General features: G+C 43.0%; 2 protein-coding genes across 3 annotated transcripts in view; both read left to right on the top strand.

The window, feature by feature from the left end:
* The window catches only part of LAP3 (leucine aminopeptidase 3), a 31,481-nt gene extending 23,432 nt beyond the window's left edge, over positions 1-8,049 (top strand). The window contains exons 10-13 of one of the 2 annotated variants that reach the window (XM_021679390.1): positions 369-471; positions 5,081-5,160; positions 6,922-7,031; positions 7,494-8,049. In XM_021679390.1, the coding sequence (XP_021535065.1) occupies positions 369-471; positions 5,081-5,160; positions 6,922-7,031; positions 7,494-7,683 (483 nt within the window). In that variant the 3' untranslated portion in view covers positions 7,684-8,049. The remainder of the gene's footprint in view (positions 1-368; positions 472-5,080; positions 5,161-6,921; positions 7,032-7,493) is intronic. The other variant, XM_044912767.1, reaches the window with a different exon arrangement.
* Positions 8,050-11,692: 3,643 nt separating this feature from the next.
* MED28 (mediator complex subunit 28) lies at positions 11,693-19,773 on the top strand. The gene is made up of 4 exons (XM_021679391.1): positions 11,693-11,859; positions 15,564-15,630; positions 16,320-16,432; positions 17,685-19,773. The coding sequence occupies exons 1-4, from the start codon at positions 11,710-11,712 to the stop codon at positions 17,880-17,882; spliced, it is 528 nt and encodes a 175-aa protein (XP_021535066.1). The 5' UTR covers positions 11,693-11,709; the 3' UTR covers positions 17,883-19,773.

The raw sequence follows: 19,773 nt of genomic DNA, 5'->3' as shown, positions 1-19,773 counted from the left end.
CCTGTCTGGAGAGCCAGACTGCCACCTCGCCATAACCTTCCGAAACCCTTTAGCTTCTTTGTTTTCAATCTTGAAATTTTCCTTTTTCCTGTTAGATACTTGTTCGTACAATGGGCCAGACATTTTCTATTTATTTCTGCTTCTAAAGTCATTAGCATTTGGTCATCAGCTCTGGTACAGGGATTATTAAATTATGTTTGATCTTCAGAGTAAATACTTTCCTATTCTAATTGAAGCTTGAGTATGTGGTACTCGGACAGATGTCACACTAGCTTTTCTCACTTTTAAGTTGAACAGTGTTGTATCTTGTTTTGATATTCTTGACTTGTGTCATCTTACCCTAACTTTTTTGACCCTTCTCTTTGCAGGTTGATAACACCGATGCTGAGGGGAGGCTTATACTGGCTGATGCACTTTGTTATGCGCACACCTTTAACCCAAAGGTCATCATCAACGCCGCCACCCTAACAGGTCAACCAGCGTGCTTTTCCTGTCTTTGTTTGAAGAAAGCCCTATTTGTTGGCGTAGGGTGGTGCGCACGTTAACTTGAGGCATGATTTTGCTGAAAGTTGGCTTGCTCCGCTTGCATTCAAATATGTTTCACTAAGGAAATTGTTCTGCAGCTGTAAACTGTTTTAAACATTAGCTTTCTTGTTTTAAACCATTCCATCCTGTAACTCTAGAAAGAGAAGTCACAAGCGGGTTACATCAGCCCATCCAGAGTCACCTCTGCACATGACACTAAGATGTTTTATGGTATGATTGCTGTTTGATACAGATCTGAAAATATTAGCGACAGATCCCCAAATCAGGAGCTGTTTGTATTAGTCAACGTATCTGATGCTGGCTGAGTTTTCTGAACTTTTTGTTTTTGGTGTTACAAAGAAACAAAAACATTGTGGGGGGGGGATGGGAAGGTCGTCATTTAACAGGCGGGTGACGTGAGGTGCGCTGCAGCAGCATGAGCTCCATGCCAACTCACTGTCTCCTAGGGCCACTTACAGCCCTTCAGCCTTGGGCAAGTTACCTGATCCCCCTGGGACATCAGTACCTGGGAGGCGCGCGTTACCTTCACAGAGTGGTGGAATTTGGGAGGGGTTTGTAGGAAGCCTCTTTAACTCAGCCCCTGCATGTGGCAAACATTGGCTGAAGGAAGGCTAGAAGCCCATTGGGTCTGTGGAGTCACGAACTCATTCCCGGAGGGATGACAACAGGTATTGCTTTGCTGCAGGAAGCAGACATTAGTAGTCTTTGATCCAACAGTTCTCTTTCCGGGGATTCATTCTGTTCTGTCTCTGCCTCTTTTAAGATTAAAATTCAGTTTTTTATCCTTTGGTTTTAATTCTTCCTCTGCTCATGTGAGCCTTTACTTTAGCAGAAATGAGTTCGTGTTTTCCCCTTTATGTGGCTCTTAACAATAAGCGCATAGATTTGCTAGGTGTTTGAGGGGCAGTGGTGAGGTGGGTGGTAATACACCCTTTCTGTAAATGAGGAATCATAGCCCCCTTCCCTTTTTTTTCCTAGTCTGAGGGTGGGAAAGTTGGCCCCAGGTAACTAAGAGCAAGCTGATGGGTGAGCCTTTCCACTGCCCACGTGTTGGCCTGGCTGAAGTTGCCCACACACTCACCGAGCCCCTTCTGAGTTCCAGTCGCTGTGATCAAAGGGAAGAATAAGAAACACTTTCCAGCCCCAGGTTCGTGGTGGGAGGAAGTACACAGTCTTTAGAGATGGAAGACCTGATTTTAAAACTTGTCCTGCATCTTAATAGCATGGGACTTTGGACAAGGCCAAAGAAACCTCATCTGTAAAAAGGATATAATAGCATCTCACTGACAGGAGGGGTGTCTGTGCAGATGAAATGAGATGATCCAGGTTGATGTCCCTGGCCTGGCAGACACTAAACCAGTGTTACTGTCCTGGAAAAGGCAGGCCTATACCAGACTGTAGGAGCCGTGGCTTCTTCCGGGGATGGCCATTCAGTTGTGCTGCCTGTTTCCATTTTCCTCATGCATGGTTGTGATTTAGATTTGGAGCTTTGATGTTTCTGTGAAACTGTGACAGTTCGGGTAACTTGATCAGTTAGCACCTCTGGCTCCAAATGGGCCTCAGAAAAGAATACGGAACGTAGGCCTCTGCTATTGGTAATTCTGAAATCGGTGATGGTAGCAGTTCTGTCACCGTATGTAGAAAATAGAGCATTTTCTAAAGAATGTAATGGAATCAGCTTTAGAGCCTTGATCTCAGTTGGGATCATATTAAATATTTACATCTGTCATTTCTTACTGCTTTAGTAGAGGATATCACAGTCTTACTTTTGAGGATCAGGCATCTTGCTGAGAACTGCTGCTTGAGCTGGGATCTGAAGGAGGAAGCAGCACTGGGTGGAGGAGGGAAGGAAGATCATGCCAGCGGAGGGCACCTTTCACTTTGAGGTGTGTGGGGATAACGGCAAATGGAAGTGGGAAGAGCACAGTGTGGCTGGGGTGGGCGCACGAGGCCAACATTCTAGGACGCACCAGACCCCAGCTTGGCCTTGATGTGTTACTGGGGTTTGTCCTGAGGCAAGTGCAGCAGGAAGCTATGGGGACAATAAGATCATGTTTGTGCCGTGAAAGGGCCCGTGCTGGCTGTGTGCAGAATGCCCTGGAGAAGGGCCCAAGGTGACGGGCCGGCCAGGTAGGCGGGTGAGCAGTGTGCTTGTTGACTCTTGTAGATGCCTGAGTGTGTGTATCGTGGATGAATGTTAGGGTGTCTGCAGATGGCTTCAAAATAATCTGTTGCGCAGGGGCTATAGATGAAACAGGTTTGCCCATGAGTTGGTAATTGCTGATGCTGGTTAACAGCTATCTGTGCATTTATTGTACTATTCTCTTCGTATGTATTTGGAAATTCCCAGAAGTTTATGTTGTTGTTGCTGTTTTTTAAGACAATTATTACCATAGTCCAGTTTGTGGATGACGATGGTAGCAGTAGCAGTAGGGAGAAGTGGATAGGCTTGAGAGAGAATTGGGAGGTAGAGAGTAACAAAACCTGAAGAACAAATGACCAAACAGACCGAGGTTGCTCAGATGTCATGCAGAATCACAGGGTTTTACAAATGGGTCACTACTTTTTAAATTGTCAACGGTTTGCCATCCCTTATGATTAACCAACAATACGTTATTTCCTTGTGATGTTTTGGGGAAAATGTACAATCCAGAGCCCTCATGACACAGAGGAATGGATTTTTAAAGTGCTATTCTCTTCTCTGGAGAGTCCACGTAATCGTGTGTGTGTGTGTGTGTGTGTGTGTGTGTGTGGCCGGGGGGTTAACCAAGATTAACAAAATGAAATGATGGCTCTGAGCTCTATTTCTTAAATCAGAGATGTGTGCAGATATTAACCCACAAACATGCAAGTCTAGGGGATCCACTCATTGGGTGTCCTACAACCAGTAATCCCAACTGCAAAGAAATGGAAGGATGTGGGAAGTTTTGTTTATTGTAAAAAAAAAAAAAAAAGTCTGCAAAACAGTGTATAGAATTGTATTTTCAAGTATCCATTTTCCTTGGGGGAGATGCTAACAAGCAGTCCATGAAAAGCCACCATGCAAAGCCACAGTTAAAGATTAAGGAGCAACCTGGACACGCCTTGTATTACAGGGAGCAAGTAACACCTTGTGAAAACTATAAAATTGCCCTCGTCTTCTGTGGTGTCTCCTCTGATGTTCCAGGAGTGTCCTAGTACTGAATGATAGTGGGGTTTGCTTTTCCCTTTGCATAAATACTGAGCTCCTGTGTGCCAGGCAATGTGCTAGGCCCTAAGCGCATACTTAGGAATCAAACATGATCCCTGTCCCAGAGCTTGTAGCCAGGGCCAGGCGAGTAACAAATGAAACTGCTGGGAGCTGGTACCAGAACCAGAGAAGGTGGCGCTAAGCTGCAGCATTCTAATGGAGGTAGGTGCTCAGGAATGTGTGCCCACAAAGAACTTGGAAATCTGGATTTTAACTTGATTTTTAAAGATATATTAATGTAGGGGCACCTGGGTGACTCATTCGGTTAAGCGTCTATCTTTGGCTCAGGTCATGATCCCAGGGCTCTGGGATCAAGTCCTGAATCGGGCTCCCTGCTCAGTGGGGAGCCTACTTCTCCCTCTCCCTCTCTCCCTCCCTCCTGCTTGTGCTCTCTCTCATGCTCTCTCTCTCTTTCTCTCAAATAAATAAAATCTTTAAAATATATATATAAATGTAAAAAGAGAAGTCAACCATGGATGCACCTTTGTTGGAGAAGGAAATGCAGATGAAACAAATAGGTATGATAAAATAATAATACTTTTTTCCAAAAAAAGAAAAAGGGGCAGAAAATCTTAATAGCAGATACTTACAGATGTGATTAAAAATATTGAGGAATTAGAGATGCCTAAATGTCCCATAGAAAGTAAATTATGATACCTCTACCTAATGGACTTTTAAAATCATTAAAACTACTTTCTAACATTTGTTTCTAAAAGTGGAATAAATGTTTAAAGCATAAGAGGAAGAACATGTACTTGGACATGAACAGTATGGTCTTAATTATGTTTTTTAAAAGTTTAGAAAAAATCTGGAAGGAAATATTAAAAACATGTAATGGTTAATGCTGAGGATGAGATTACTGGTGATATTTGGTATTGTTTCCTTTTTTACATTTTCCTTAATAATTGAAGTTGAATTCTAGTTGAGAAAGTAGGAAGATATTAAATATATACAGTAAGGATTTTCAAAGCTTCTCTAGTTATGAAAATGAAGCAGATATTAAAATCAAATTACAGGGACGCCTGGGTGGCTCAGTCGGTTAAGCGGCTGCCTTCGGCCCGGGTCATGATCCCAGGGTCCTGGGATCCAGTCCCACATTGGGCTCCTTGCTCAGTAGGGAGCCTGCTTCTCTCTCTCTCTCTCTCTCTCTCCCTCTGCTTGTGCTCTCTCTGTCAAATAAACAAAATCTTAAAAATAAATAAAAAAATAAAATAAAATTACAGGCTGAAGTTTTAGTTTGAGCAGCAGAGAAAGCCATCATGCCTGGAGAGACCGAACGCTGACCTGAGGGCTTGTGTCCTGCAGGTGCCATGGACATAGCCTTGGGGTCCGGTGCCACTGGGGTCTTTACCAATTCGTCCTGGCTGTGGAACAAACTATTTGAGGTAGGAATAATAGAGACTAAAATGATAGATTAAATTATTCTAGCTAGAATAATATTTTTTACTGTTTTACTACCCCTATGTTAAAGTGATTTTTATGTCATAGATTTGCCTTTGAATTGAAAATACATCTATTCAATGTGCTTTGGGTTCTCTATAATAATGTTCCAAAATGATAGCTGTGATACCACATTCCTCCTCTCCTCCTGTGGTCTCAGAATGATGTGAAAGTGACTCACAAACCACAGCCATCGCGCAGACTCCCTGAGGTAGAAAAGGTTATGAGAACAGCTTTGTCAAGGAAGGATGACCTTTAGTGAATGCTTGTTGTAAGTAGGGCTTGTCCTGATCCGTTCGTGGGCGGGGATAAGGACGTCTTCTGACTGCCATGCGCTGTGCCTCGTGCACAGCTGTTCATAGCCAGCCTGCCTCTTCCAAACAGCCATCTCCTGTCACCCCTCTCCCCATGCCTTCACCCACTGAGCCTTACCTAGCCTGGCTGCAAGTCCAGCCTCTTGGTGACACCCCACTCTTCGCTGCTGTGATCATCTCTCTGGTTCCCTTCTTCACCAACTTCTGTTTCAGCCTCCTTTGCCAGGTTTTTCCTTTGTCTGCCCCTTTCGTGGGTGTTCAGTCCTAGACCATGTTCTCTTCTTTTCCCCCGCATCTTCACATGGAAGCCCAGTGGCTTCAGCCAGCACCTCTCCACTGCTTGCCCCCATCTCTCTCCTGAGCTCCAGACCACTCCCTCTGGTATCTCTCTTTCAACAAGTAATGAATAGGAGCTTACTATGTGCCAGTGGGGGACAAATCCAAGATGTCCTTGAATACATACTTGATGTTGGTTTATGGTCCTAAATTTACCCTTCCTGCCTAACCCTTGTGACATTCAGCTCAGTTGTCTCTGTGCAGGCTGGGCAGGTGGACTCTCCTCTGGCCTGTCATGCACTCAGTGTCCCTCTTTATTAAGCACCTACAGTGCTGTTGTTTTGATTTTTTTCAATTTAAGCTTTTTTAAAAAAGATCAAAGTTCTGTGTGCATAAACATTTCAATACCAGTCAGCAGTCTACAGTAGTCTACAGTCTTGTTTTCCCAGAGGCAGCTACTTTCAACCCTGGGGCTCATTCAGCTGCTGTTTACCCATGTCTCCAAATAACAGCTTCTGTTGCTGCTTCCTGACTTTTCACTTTTGGGTCTTCTTTCTGACCACAGTGTATTAAAACAGTCTGTGTATCTGTTTTTCCTACCAGCCTCAGAGCCTTCTGATGGCTCAAATGTTGAATTTCTTTTCAACACCTGGTGGTGCTCTGTCAAGATTCAGTAAATGATGAATGTGAATGAGTGTGTATATGATTATGTGAATGAATAAGGTCACCTTGTCTTGGACTCTGGTCTTCAGTGGTGCAGTTTCAGGCATGTATTCCTTAGCACACTGAGGTGACAAGCATCACAAAGGCTATTTCCCCATAATCAGTCCCATAGTCGATGTACTGCTGGATACCAGCGTACTGTAAATTGAGATCCGTAAGAATTGATGATTTTAGCGAATGCCCTACAAATTTGTGGGATGTTTTATAACATTCCTGATTTCTTTTATAATTCTTAAGTAAATCTTTTCATTAACTGAAATGATTCTGGACCCGGTTGAATAGTTACCTGTTTTAGAGTAACAGGTCAGAACAGTTTTCTTTCTCTCCATCATTGAATACATCAGTGTCCTACTTCATGCAGTCTTCCAACTATTACACCTATTTCTTCTTTAGGCCAGCATTGAAACGGGCGATCGTGTCTGGAGGATGCCTCTCTTTGAACATTATACAAAACAAGTTGTAGATTGCCACCTTGCTGATATTAATAACATTGGAAAATATAGGTATGTAAAAGGAGCTATGAAAGTACATTTCTACAGTCATTGGTTACCAAAATGACTTTAAATTTTATGCCCTTTCACAGAAGTGTAGCCAATTCCCTTTTGATACAGTGCTCATAAGCACTAATTTCGAACATCTTTAATTTTCAAGGTATTTTACATCTGGTGCTCAAAATTTTGCATGTTTTCACAGCTGAGTCATTTTAAACAAATCGTAAGGGAAAGATGAAAAATAGGTGAATTCATTACCATGGGGAAGGGGAATCTAGAATTTACCCTTTATTGCTTAAAGCTATGTCTGAAAATAAATATTCTGAAAGTGGTTTTTGCGTTCCGTTTTAATCTCATAAACTTGACTTTTGCTCTCTGGTCATAGAAGCTACTTAGTAAGAATAGAGGATCTTAATGAAATGTTCATTGCACGTTTACATGGGGTTAAACAATGATTTTTGTCTTTCTCTTCAGGTCTGCGGGAGCATGTACAGCTGCAGCGTTCCTGAAAGAATTTGTGACTCATCCTAAGTGGGCACATTTAGATATAGCAGGTGTGATGACCAACAAAGATGAGGTTCCCTATCTGCGGAAGGGCATGACTGGGAGGCCCACAAGGACCCTGATAGAGTTCTTGCTTCAGTTCAGTCAAAACAATGCTTAGTTCGCATCCTCTAAAACTCTCTCATTCTGTTTTAAATGGGCAGTTGAGCCTCAAAATGTTTTTGAATGAATGGATGAAAATATTTCAAAGGAAACAAAGGGTGGTATTTAAAAATGTAGAACAAAAGAAAATTTGATTGCCTTGATTTGTTCATTTTTTGTAGAGATTTATAAAGGGAAAGCTAATCTCTTGCTTGGCAAAGATTTTTAAGATATTCTATAAATGATCAAATGTTTAAAAACTACCTAATTAATTTTCAGAGTATATGTTTTTAATTGAGCAAAGTTGTCCTTTAGATTTGTGATGCAAGGAATAAATTAAAGGTTACTATGCAATTGTCAGAAATAATAAATCAACTTTTTGTGCTTTCTGGTGTGGCTCTGGTATTCTGTATTACTGTACACTTAGTAATAGCATAACTTGTCTCTTTTGGCTGTGTTAGGTGAACTAAGTAAGATGGTACAGTATTTTCTCAATGTTAATAATCACTTTAGGGCACTCAGTGATGAGTTTACAGTTGGTGAGGTAGGTGCTATTATCCCCATGTTAACAGATGGGGAAAATAGGCACCAGAGAGAGGGTTAAGAACATGTCAACAATGTCACCAAGCTACTAAGTGGGAGAGCAGAGATTTAAACAGGAGGGAGCCTGCCTCCAGAGCTGGCTTCTTAATTGTTACACTGTAATGCTTTCTGTCAGTTCAGTGACTTGAGTGGATGTGGAATATATATATATATATATTTTTAAAGATTTTATTTATTTATTTGAGACAGAGAGAATGAGAGACAGAGAGCATGAGAGGGGGGAGGGTCAGAGGGAGAAGCAGACTCCCTGCTGAGCAGGGAGCCCGATGTGGGACTCGATCCCGGGACTCCAGGATCATGACCTGAGCCGAAGGCAGTCGCTTAACCAACTGAGCCACCCAGGCGCCCCTGGATGTGGAATATATTTGAGTTAAGGAACAAGACCAATAAAAGAGACTGTTCATAGGTAAAGTATTTGCTTACCACCTGGGACTACAACCAATCAACAAAATTCTACTTATGCAGATTTAGGACAAAGCTCTCCTCTTTCTTTCTTTTGTATCTAGGTGAACAAATTACCCCTGAGTTGGATCTATCTATACTTTTTTCTTTTTTTAGGACTGAACATTTGATAAGAAACCTGTTCATTGGAGTTACTTTTAATATTTTATTATTTTTTAAAGGTTTATTTATTTTAGAGAGAGAGTGTGCAGGGGGCACGGGCAGAGGGACGGAGAGAGAATCTCAATCTCAAGCAGACTGCCCCCCTGAGCATGGAGCCTGATACAGGGTTCAATCTCACAACCCTGATATCATGACCTGAGACGAAATCAAGAGTTGCTCACCTAACCGACTAAGCCACCCAGGCACCCCTATTTTTAATATTTTAAAAATTTGACATGTAAGAGGATGTTCTGTGTCTCAAGTGGTTTATAGGGAGGGAATGGATATGGGCATGCATATTTGTGTTATTTGTTAGAATTAAAGAAAATCAGGCAGGAATAGTGAGTAAACAGGTTCCTCTGGGTATCCATGTCCAGAAGCTCCTTTGTCCGGGAAGATGGAGAGGTGGAACCACTGGCTTGTGAAGGGAAACTGGAATTAGATTTCTTCTCAGTGACTCAGAAGGCGAAGCAGGGATTTGATAGAAAGCTTTCTATCAAACGCTTTTTATAAACAGAGGAACAGCAGAACTCCTGTGTTTACCAGAGTGTGGGATCCAAAAGGCATGACTTAGCCCCGGATTCATGTGCTTATCTAATCTGACTGAGATGAAATTTAGTTGTCATTGCAGGTACATTTGGCTGCCAGGTATTACACAAACCCTTGACTGATCTCAACCACGCTCAGAGGCAGGCGGTATTACCCATGTCTATCCGTGAGGACCAGGCATGGCTATGGCAAGCACCAAATCCAAAACAGTAGTGGTTCAGAATACAATAGTGTTAAGAGGTAGCTGAAGTAGAGAAACCAAAACTGAAGCAGCCCCATGGTCATCAAAAATCCAGGCTGGGAGGGGCGCCTGGGTGGCTCAGTTGGTTAAGTGACTGCCTTCGGCTCAGGTCATGATCCTGGAGTCCTGGGATCGAGTCCCGCATCGGGCTCCCTGCTCGGCCGGGAACCTGCTTCTCCCTCTGACCCTCCCCCATCTCGTGCTCTCTCTCTCTGTCTCATTCTCTCTCTCAAATAAATAAATAAAAAATCTTAAAAAAAAAAAAAAAATCCAGGCTGGGAAATGTATATCACCACCCAGCCTCAAGGCTCTCTTGCAGTCCCAGATGGCCCCTGGGGTTGAAGACTACATGAGGGTGAGAAGCGTTAGTCTTCTATTTTTGCAAACAAAGTGACTCCAACTCTTCTGACTTTTTGTTTTGTTTTATAAAAGATAAATATTAAAATATTGATGCTAACATTAACTGCCTTATTTTTAAATATATGTATTTTTAAATTCTCAGTTTTAATACATATTTTACCTATTCCAAGTTTTAACTGAATAAATACTGACACAACCCATACATGTTTGCAGTACAAAAATGTTTGTAGCACTCAGTAATATTTTGGGAATGTAAAGGGGTCCTAAGACCCAAAACAGTTTGAGAACTGCTGGAGTCCACTAGTTCCCTTATGCATTATATTTTTGTTCAACAATTATGCCTGGCAGTTTTGGGTGTTGAGAATGCAGGTGAGTAAGACAGGCAGGCCCCGATCTCATGGAGCCTGCATTCCTGTTGGTGCATGTGTGTCAGGTGATTTTGTCAAGGAAGACAAATGAACAAGGTAATTTCATGTAATACTTAAGTGCTGTAAAGAAAATTAAACAGGGTGAAGTGGCTGGGAGTGTGGAGCTAATTTAGGTTGACACGGGGAAGAGGAGTTTTGATCTGAGACCCGATGGGCAAAGGGGAGCCTCTGCTTTTTCTGGCTACTTCTGCTCTGCCTCCCTCACTCCATCCCTGCTGGCCTTTCTGTGGTTCCTTAAATATGCCAGGCAGGTTCCCTCTTAAACACCCCCCGCCCCACCCCCACCCCCCACCCTAGAAAAGTTTTCTGGTTACATTTTCATTCCAGTCACTCCAGCACAGATCTCTTTGAGAGGACTTCAGCTACCCATCTCAAATCCATCACTAGCCATCATCACCTTACTGGGTTTCATTTTTCTTCTTAGCACTGACCTCTACTAGATATTGCTATGTGTGTGTGTGTGTGTGTGTGTGTGTGTCTCCTACAGAAACAGTAAACATGACAACAGAGACTTGGGGTGACTGTTAAAACCCCAGATTAAATACAGTCTAGGACACGGAAGGCTCAATCAATGTGCTGGATAACTTTAAAATTAAATACAATGGGAAAAGAAACCTTAGCTTCTGAAAAGATAAATAAATGCTAAAAGGAAGTTACTGAAAGACCGCATAGTGGCTTTAATGCAACCATAAATATCCAAGGCGAACAGTGCCAGGCACACAGACAGGGAGGCTTAACAACGTTAGTGTTTTTGCTACCCGCTTCTCCGCACAGAGAACTTAAGGGTAGCTTTGCCAGTTTGTTCTCGTTATATCCACAGTGACTAGTCACTGGTGCACAGAAAGCGCTCAATAACTGTGGAATGAACGGGTGCCTCCCTCCTACCAACGGTTAACCTGAGCCCGGAGAGAGAGAGCCTTGGCCTAAATCACTCCAAATCTTAAAGGCAAAGGCGGGACTTGCACAGGAGTATCCCGACTCCCAGAGAAGGGCTAGCTCCACCGTAGTTACTGATTCTCCACTCCCCACAACAGCGTCAAATCGTGTCAAAGCCTTTAATGCTTAAGTTAGGAAAATAAAAAGAAAAGCCTGGCCGCCTACCGGCAGCAAAGGACAAAACAAGGCTATCAAAACCGCGGTTTCTCTGGACCCCATGGACGCCTGCGGCGGCCCGCAATGTCACATGACTAGGCGTGCCACGTGAGCTGCGCGCGCCAGCTCCTGCGCAGCCGCAGCCGGCCTCTTGCACGCCATTCCAGAAATGGCGGCTCCGCTGGGAGGTATGTTCTCCGGGCAGCCACCTGGACACCCCGGGGACTCCAGGGGCCAAGCTTCGCTTCTTCAGGCCGCGCCAGGCCCTCCGAGAACTTCTAACAGTACCTTGGTGGACGAGTTGGAGTCATCTTTTGAGGTAAGGTAAGACTGGGGCGTCTGTGTTCCCAGCCTACCTTCTTTCCTGAAACGTAAGCTGCGCCTGGGCAGTTGTCTCTTTCAGCGATGCCCACATCAGGCTTGCAAATAGGGGAATAGGCTCAGAGAACGGAAGTCACTTGCTTTCGTCTCCACGTTGAGTGGTGGCCGGAATTCTGTTCAGGTCTGCTGGCGGAGACGTAAACTTTATGTTTCTGGAAGCACGTGGACTTGAAGTTTGTCCATCCGTAGTCTCAGGACCCTTCTAGGTTCCTAGTCGGTTGTTCCCGTTTCATCTTTTTTTTGGGCCCATCCCCGAGCGCTCTTCCCCGCATCCCTGCGTGTTTAATACTGCTTCATCTACGACGGGTAACGTCACACTGCTACGGCCTGTATCCTTTCCGCTGGGCTCCATCCTTAGATCGCCCCAAACTAATGAACTCTTGGAGATGAAATGGACTTATGTGAAAGTTACTGTGTGAAACTTGGTACTAGGAGAGAGGGAAGAAGGAAAGCTGGAGGGGCAAGGGAGGCAGGGATGACCCATACTCTGAGTTCTACCCAAGAAGTTAACCCTTCTAGCAAAGAAAATGGGGAGTGGTAGTAGACAAAGGAGAGGTAAAAATAGGTACTTAAAAATAAGATGGCTTTCAGTGATCTCTAGAGTGGAAGACGAGCCATTATTGTGTGGAAATAAAATAACTTATAATTGCAGCTACCTTTTCCACATTTTAAGTCATGTGCATTTTATACTGTATATAGTAGCAGAGTAGAGCGTGAATATAGTTTGTAAATGAATGTGTTATTGGGGCTGCATGGGAAAAATGCATTTCTTGGGGAGTGTACATTCAAAAACTTGGGAGATAACTGATTTATTTATTTATTTTTTTTTTTAATTTATTTATTTGAGACAGAGAGAATGAGAGACAGAGAGCATGAGAGGGGGGAGGGTCAGAGGGAGAAGCAGACTCCCTGCCGAGCAGGGAGCCCGATGCGGGACTCGATCCCGGGACTCCAGGATCATGACCTGAGCTGAAGGCAGTCACTTAACCAACTGAGCCACCCAGGCGCCCGGGAGATAACTGATTTAAAGGACATCAGAATTTATTGGGGAGGAGGATGAGCCGCCTTTGCAGTGGTGCCAAGCCATGAAGGAGAGGGTTTGGTAGGCTTTAGAGCAGCATTTAGCATTGAGGTGAGGTGGCGGTCAGTCATGAGTGCTTGCTGAAAGACTGGCCCTGTGGAAGTCTTGGCCAGAGCCAACACCAGCGCCCTAATGCTTAAAACCCTTTAGTGGCTACCTGTCACTCTTGGAGACAGAGCCAGAAGGTTTGCTGTGGTATTCCTAGCTCTGCATATTTGGCTCTCTGCTCCATTGCAATTTCCTTTTACTCTGACCACAGAAGACTTTTTCTCCATGTGCTGTTTGTTTTCTCTCTGGGTTTCCGTCCCCTCCCCCAACTTGTGCATCAGTTCCTTAGTGGATCCACCCTGGTGCCTTTTGGAGGACTTACCACCAAACCAGGCCCCTGAAGTCAGAGGCCATCTCTCCCTCATTCCCACATCAGTGCTAATAAAGTGGTAGCAGATAGCAAGCAAGTGCTTGATGTGTATTTGTCGAACAGTGAAAGAGCCTGTTGTGTGTCAGTCCCTGTCTTCGGTGCTAAGAATACAGAGAAAACAGTCCTTTGCCCTCAAGGAATTCATGACAGTTGGGTAGAGGAAACATAAATAGCAGGCAGTTGCTGTGTTGTGTGATCACTGCTCTGGTAGAAGAAAACCCAGGGAACTCTGGGAGCACACATGAGCCTGGCTGCCAACGGTGCTTCCCAGAGAATACAAAACCCAAAAGGGCGTTTGGACAAAGCCAGGTAAGAAGGAGAGAGAGTTGCTACCTGGCCCTCCCTCTGCTGCTTTATGATCACCCATCTAGTCTTCTCAAGACTCATCTCAAAGGCCACATTTTAATTTCCCTGTGGTTTCTGTGGGCTTCTATTCCAGAGCCTCCAGCGGCCCGTGGCACCTGCCTGCCCACTTTTCATTTCATATTCTATTTTTAAAGGGTGCTGTCCCTTGAGGTCTCTGGCTTTCTCATTCTAGTTGCTCAGTGAATGTTCTTTAATGGAGTGAGTTTATTGAGATCGTGCCCTCTTGTTGTGGGAGGGAACCTTGGAGACCATCCTCTCCTTTTATGGATGGAGAAACAGGCTCAGAGGAGAAATTACTTGCCCAAAGCCAGACCCTCAGTTTATGCAAATGAGGACTAGGACTTGGGCTTCCCTACTGTCCAGTCAAAAGTTCCATCCTACACATACTTCTAAAAAAGCATATTCTTTTTATAGACCACCACATATTTTCTTCTCTATACAACTGCCCAACTATCTATAAAGACCTGTGTGTATAATATCCTTTTTTTTTTTTTTTTAAGAGGTAAGAGGGAACTAAAATTCCTGAGCTCAGATTTCCTCTCACTGGGTCTGGTGGCCCTGCTGTCTGTGGGGGAGCAGCTCCACCTTTGTGGATTGGTTTGCCTGGTTGGCCTCCTGGGTGGGATGTTCTCCAGTACCCACAGGTTTCTCAGAGCAAGTGTGCCCTATTCATGTCCTAGGTCCAACAGGAGTCGTCTTTCCAAGTAATACACAGAATGGGCAATTTGTTTTTCTGATTTCTTGAGCTGTTACAGGGATTCCCCAGGAGTCGTCCTGTGATTTTTCTGTATAAATCAGTTGGGGGAAACTGCTAACAGCAGAATTTATTGCTTCCCAAAGGGCCCTCACATCTGGTTGATGGCCTAAATTTGGGCTCAGATATGCTTACCTCACACCAAGTGTAGTTTACTTACTGCTGGTGAGGCTCTGCTTTCCTGAGGTTTGAGGCTTCCTTTCTGACCACTGCTCCCCTCTCCAGCTCCCATCCCATTCTCTTTTTGACCCCACTGCCCAGTGATAGGCCTTCTTTGTGCGTTTTCTGACAGTTTCCTGTGCACAGAACTCCGTTGCTGAATTACGTATTCATCTAGATCGGTGCTCCTTTAGAGAAACTGTCTCTTTGGGCCTTGTTTATCCATGTGACAGCAAGCTTGTTCCCTTAGGTTGTCCTGTCAGTCATTAACCTATTTAGTGAGCCAAGCAGTCTTCTTGCACTAGGAGTGTAGTGAACAAGACATGCAAAATTCCCACCTGCTGGTGGGAACCAACTAATAATGGACTAAAAGAATGGAATGATGTCAGTTAACTCTGTGAAAAACAGTAAAGCTGGGCTTGAGGATAGTGAGCAGGAGGGGCGCCATTTCAAGAGGAGAGAGAGATGGCCTCTCTGAGGAGGTGATGATTTACCCAAGTCCTGACACAGTGGTAATACAGTTCATGTAAGCATCAGAGGGAGGGGCTGTAAGTGGGGCTGGAACAGGGGCCCAGGCTCTAGTGTGGAATGGGACCGTGGGGAAAGGGGTGAGTGGCAGGAGTCGGGACTAGGTGGTGGTGCTTGCATATACCAGCAGCCTCATTTGCAGGCTCTCCCTCGGAGGGTCTGATGGATTCAGTGTACCAAGTTCCTTCATTAGCAGGAGGATATCTTGTCAGCTGATGTGCAAACCCAGACTCTATAAACTCATTGAATGACTTCAAGAGAAGTTGTTTCTTACTCTGAAGTAAGATTTTTGACATGTGAATGACATGTTTTTTCTTATATGTTTGGGTCACACAGGCTTGCTTTGCTTCTCTTGTGAGTCAGGACTACGTCAATGGCACGGATCAGGAAGAAATTAGGACTGGTAAGAATTTACTCTTTGTAGATTATGTTCTTACCTTCAGCAAGATTCCTAATTGCTGAATTTATACTCGACGTGTTTCAGTTCTATTTGTATCCTAAGAGAACTTTTCCAGAGAATAAGATTTATGCAGTCATTTCTATATACTACTGGTTCTTTGTTCACTTTATTAATTGACATGTTCCCTCATAATGAACCATTTAAAATGAGCTTTCCATTTTGGTATAGGACAGTGACAACCAACAATGCATACTGCTTTTTTCAAAAAAGTTAAGTTTTGATTATTTTTTGAAGGTGTTACAGAGAAAAGTCTCTTGTGCTTCCCTGACTTCACCCAAGTTCTGTCCCCAGAGGCAGCCAGTGTTTCTGACTTTTTTGTACTATATTTTACATGTTACATTTTAACTGGAAGTCATGATGCTACTTGCTGGATCTCTGGATGGATTGTCTCTCTTCAGAAGAACTTTTGTGTTGTAATGAGGTATCATTCACCTCATAAAAGCACAAATTATGTGCCATTTAATGTTGGTTAATACATGGGGGTTGGGAGTCAGTAACACTGCTGTGACCAGAATTAAAATTCCAGATTACATCTATGGGAAGATGCCATTTTGATATTTTGACTGTTCATTTATGAGGGAGATATATGTGTCTAGTGTTTTTCTTAATATTTTGGTCTTTTTTTAAATAAGGTGTTGATCAGTGTATCCAGAAATTTCTGGATATTGCGAGACAGACGGAATGTTTTTTCCTACAAAAAAGATTGCAGTTATCTGTCCAGAAACCAGAGCAAGTTATCAAAGAGGTATGAACTCACATTTCTTCTCAACTTTTAGGAAGAGCACATGTTGTCAGGATTCCATATGTGCTTTAAAGACACATCCTTTTCCCACAAGTTACAGTAGGGCTTTATAGATTGAATACAAACGTTGCTAGTTGTCAGTGTTGATGACAAGCTGGGCAGGTAATGGAGCCAGGGGTGGGGGGGGGCGGGAAGATGGGCTTCAAACAGAGCAGTTTCATTTGCTGGGTTTCATGGAAGATGAAAGGCTCTGCTGCTTGAAAAAGGTGGAGAAGCCATTAATGTAGACAAAAGCTCAGTCTGGACAAAAACTGTGAGCTGTGTGTATCCCCAGCTGCCTTAGACACAGGAAGGGCTCAAGTTTTGTTCAAGGAATCAAAAATTAAATGTTCTGTCCAGGTTCCTTGAGACTTAGGATTTCATTTATCTCAGTTGTTTGAAACTGGGGCATTTGGAAATGTGTTGAGGTTGCCACAATGACTGGAAAGCTTTATTGCATTTAGTTTGTTGGGCCAAAGCCTGCCAAGTGTATTGTGGAAGGAAGAAGAATCATCTTGCCCAAGAGACCTGTGATGCCCCTAATGAGAAACAATAAATTGAAATGATTGTTTTTGGTACCTTTTGAAGTAACTACTCCCAATTAATTGAAAACATTCTTTTTATTCATTGATATCAGCTGTTGAGAACGTGAAGGGTAAGATGATATTTTACAGTTTATCATTGTCAGATCATATCATGTCAGAACACTTGAGTAAGAATATAGGTATGTTCAAGGCCAGGCCTTAATAAAGAATTATAATGCTGATACTCATTTAAAAAGCTCTTGAATATGAGATTTTAACACTTCATCCTGAACTGATAGAACAGTGGTTTTGGACTCTTTTTAAACAGTTGTTAGCATATATTTGATTCTCAGTGTTTTAGATTCTCAGCAATAGCCTTTGGACAGAGGGTGCCTGGGGACCAGGATGAGAAAGAGACTGATTTTCTTTGGCTGCCCTTTGGTACTTTAGAATATTGGAACATCTGTATTACTTATTAAAAGAAAATGAAAAATAAAAACTCCCAGTGTTAGGCATCTTCCATTGGAGGAATTGCTGTGGGTTGTTCAGATAGTGGAGCCAAGCAGGGTAATGGGCATACAATGGTTTAATTGATTCTCTTGTTTTGAATTTACTTCTTAAAGCTCTGACCAAATCAGAAACTATTTTCACTTTTCATGAACTTGCTCTTACTTCGTTGTCCTCATGTGCAGGATGTCTCAGAACTAAGGAATGAATTACAGCGGAAAGATGCTCTGGTCCAGAAGCACTTGACAAAACTGAGACATTGGCAGCAGGTGCTGGAAGACATCAACGTCCAGCACAAAAAGCCAGCCGAAATCCCTCAGGGCTCCTTGGCCTACCTCGAGCAGGCATCTGCTAATATCCCTGCACCAATGAAGCAAACCTGAGTCAGATTTGGCCTGAAGGTGATCTGGTGTGTGAGTCAGTCTAAACACGGTTTTGACAAACATCACTTCTTGTGGACATGACATTTTGGAAGAACTCTTTGCCAAAGAATGATGATTTTTGTTGATGATCTCACCTCAAATTTTCCCCTTATTTTTATAAGCGTTATTTCTTGAGTACTTTATAAAATGCCTATATAGTTTTGGTAAATCAAGTAAATTTTCCTGTTTTTAGCAAAGTTTAGACTGGTAGTGTGATGCTACTTACAGATTTCCTTTTCATGTTTCTTTTTTCTGTTTCTATTTTTTTTTGTTTTTGTATGACTTAATCTCTTTGTGTTCCAGTTTTAGATTAGCTTGTATGATCTGATCTGAGAATCAGAGGATGAGGAGTTTGGTGGTGGGCCTTTTATGACAATTATCCCTAGGTGGTAGTGCAGAAAATAGGTAAATTTGCATGTTTCAAAACTTTAAATTACTTTAAGAAGAAGAATCTAATACAGTGATGTTTGTAATGCATCCGGAGCTCTTAGAATGAGGATATTTTGTAAATAGGTTGAAAGGATTATAATATCCTAAGTTAGTGTAGTAATAATATAGTAGGATCCTTACGTTGATTTTGACTTTTATTTGGGCTAAGCTTATATTTTGTGTGGTGTTTTTTCACTTTTTGGAGCGGAGGTGTGTAGTAAGAGCAGTGATAAGCTAAGTTTTGTTACGTTCTGCAGTGATGAATCAGCGTAAGTAAGGGGACAGACCTTGTTTTCAGCATGGCACTTGCGTACATGCAGTATGAGAAGTTAAAGCTTGCCATGATCATCTCTTTTCATTTTGAGTTTTGTTCGCTTGTGTCGTTTTTGTTTCTGGTTTTTTTGTAGCAGAATTTTCATTAAGGATGATTCTTGCTAATGAATAGTTGATTCCAAGGGACTGGGGCCTCTGGGTGGGGAGTGGGCTGCAGGGTGACCCTCAGCGAACTCCCCATCCTCAAAAATCATGGGAGCCTCAGCTTTTGGGGGAAGACATTTTACCCTCTTGTTGGTTACACGGGCCAATGAGATTCTCTGTTGAGCTGCCCTTGAGAAGTGCAGAAGGGCATTGCGCGTGGTGCTCCCTAGGTGGGATTTTCCTTTCTCTGTTGTTTACCAGTCTCTTATCAGATTACATCTCCTAACCCAAAACAAATGCTCTATTGTTTTCTGAATAGGCAGTACTTCTGCAAGTCAGGTGTCCTGACTTGTTTTGTTTTCTTCAGCCTTGAAGGCTCCTCCCTCCATAACATTGACATCATCCATTCATGGTTGTTTGGCCTGGATGCCACCTGGTCCCTGAAGTCTCTGCATGCTTTCTCTGCTGCACCCTGAGGACACAGGACTTCCCCTCTCTTTGCCAGCCTTGCTTGATTCTCCCTGGGGGTTAGTGATTTGTATCCGTCTCTGTGCCCCTCATGAGAAGGAGGCATTGTTCCCCTCTGAATGTACAGTGACCACATATTATTTATCTTTTATGCATAATACTTACTGCTCATTTTTGTTTGTGTGCATATGTGTGGGGTACCCAGCCTGGGGCCAACCCCTCAGTACAGATTAAACAAAGCTTTTAAAAGTATGACTTCAAGGTTGTTAACCTGGCCACCTCATACCAGTTAGAAGCTCTGATTGGCGGGATTAAGTTTTAGGCAGTCTTGCAGTAATAGAGGTTCTTACTGAAAAGATTGGCAACTATTTTGTTTGGTGCTCAGTGAAAATATTTTGAATTCATGTAAGTACCAATTGCTGCCATTTATTTTTTCAAAAGTTTTCTGTCAAATAAATAGCAGTTTTTCAGTCTTACCTGTTTGTAAATATCTTTTTCCTTTTAATGACCTCTTAATTGTTGACGAACATAGAAAACC

Source organism: Neomonachus schauinslandi, chromosome 2 (genome assembly GCF_002201575.2).
Source record: "Neomonachus schauinslandi chromosome 2, ASM220157v2, whole genome shotgun sequence".
NCBI classification, from domain to species: domain Eukaryota; kingdom Metazoa; phylum Chordata; class Mammalia; order Carnivora; family Phocidae; genus Neomonachus; species Neomonachus schauinslandi.
Note: the sequence above shows the minus strand (reverse complement) of the source record. Positions and strands in the feature narration are given on the sequence as shown.

Coding starts and splice junctions, on each gene's coding strand:
- MED28 (XM_021679391.1), top strand. CDS start 11,710: ATGGCGGCTCCGCTGGGAGGTATGTTCTCCGGGCAGCCACCTGGACAC. Junction 11,860..15,563: donor AGTTGGAGTCATCTTTTGAG/GTAAGGTAAGAC, acceptor TGGGTCACACAG/GCTTGCTTTGCTTCTCTTGT. Junction 16,433..17,684: donor CAGAGCAAGTTATCAAAGAG/GTATGAACTCAC, acceptor CCTCATGTGCAG/GATGTCTCAGAACTAAGGAA.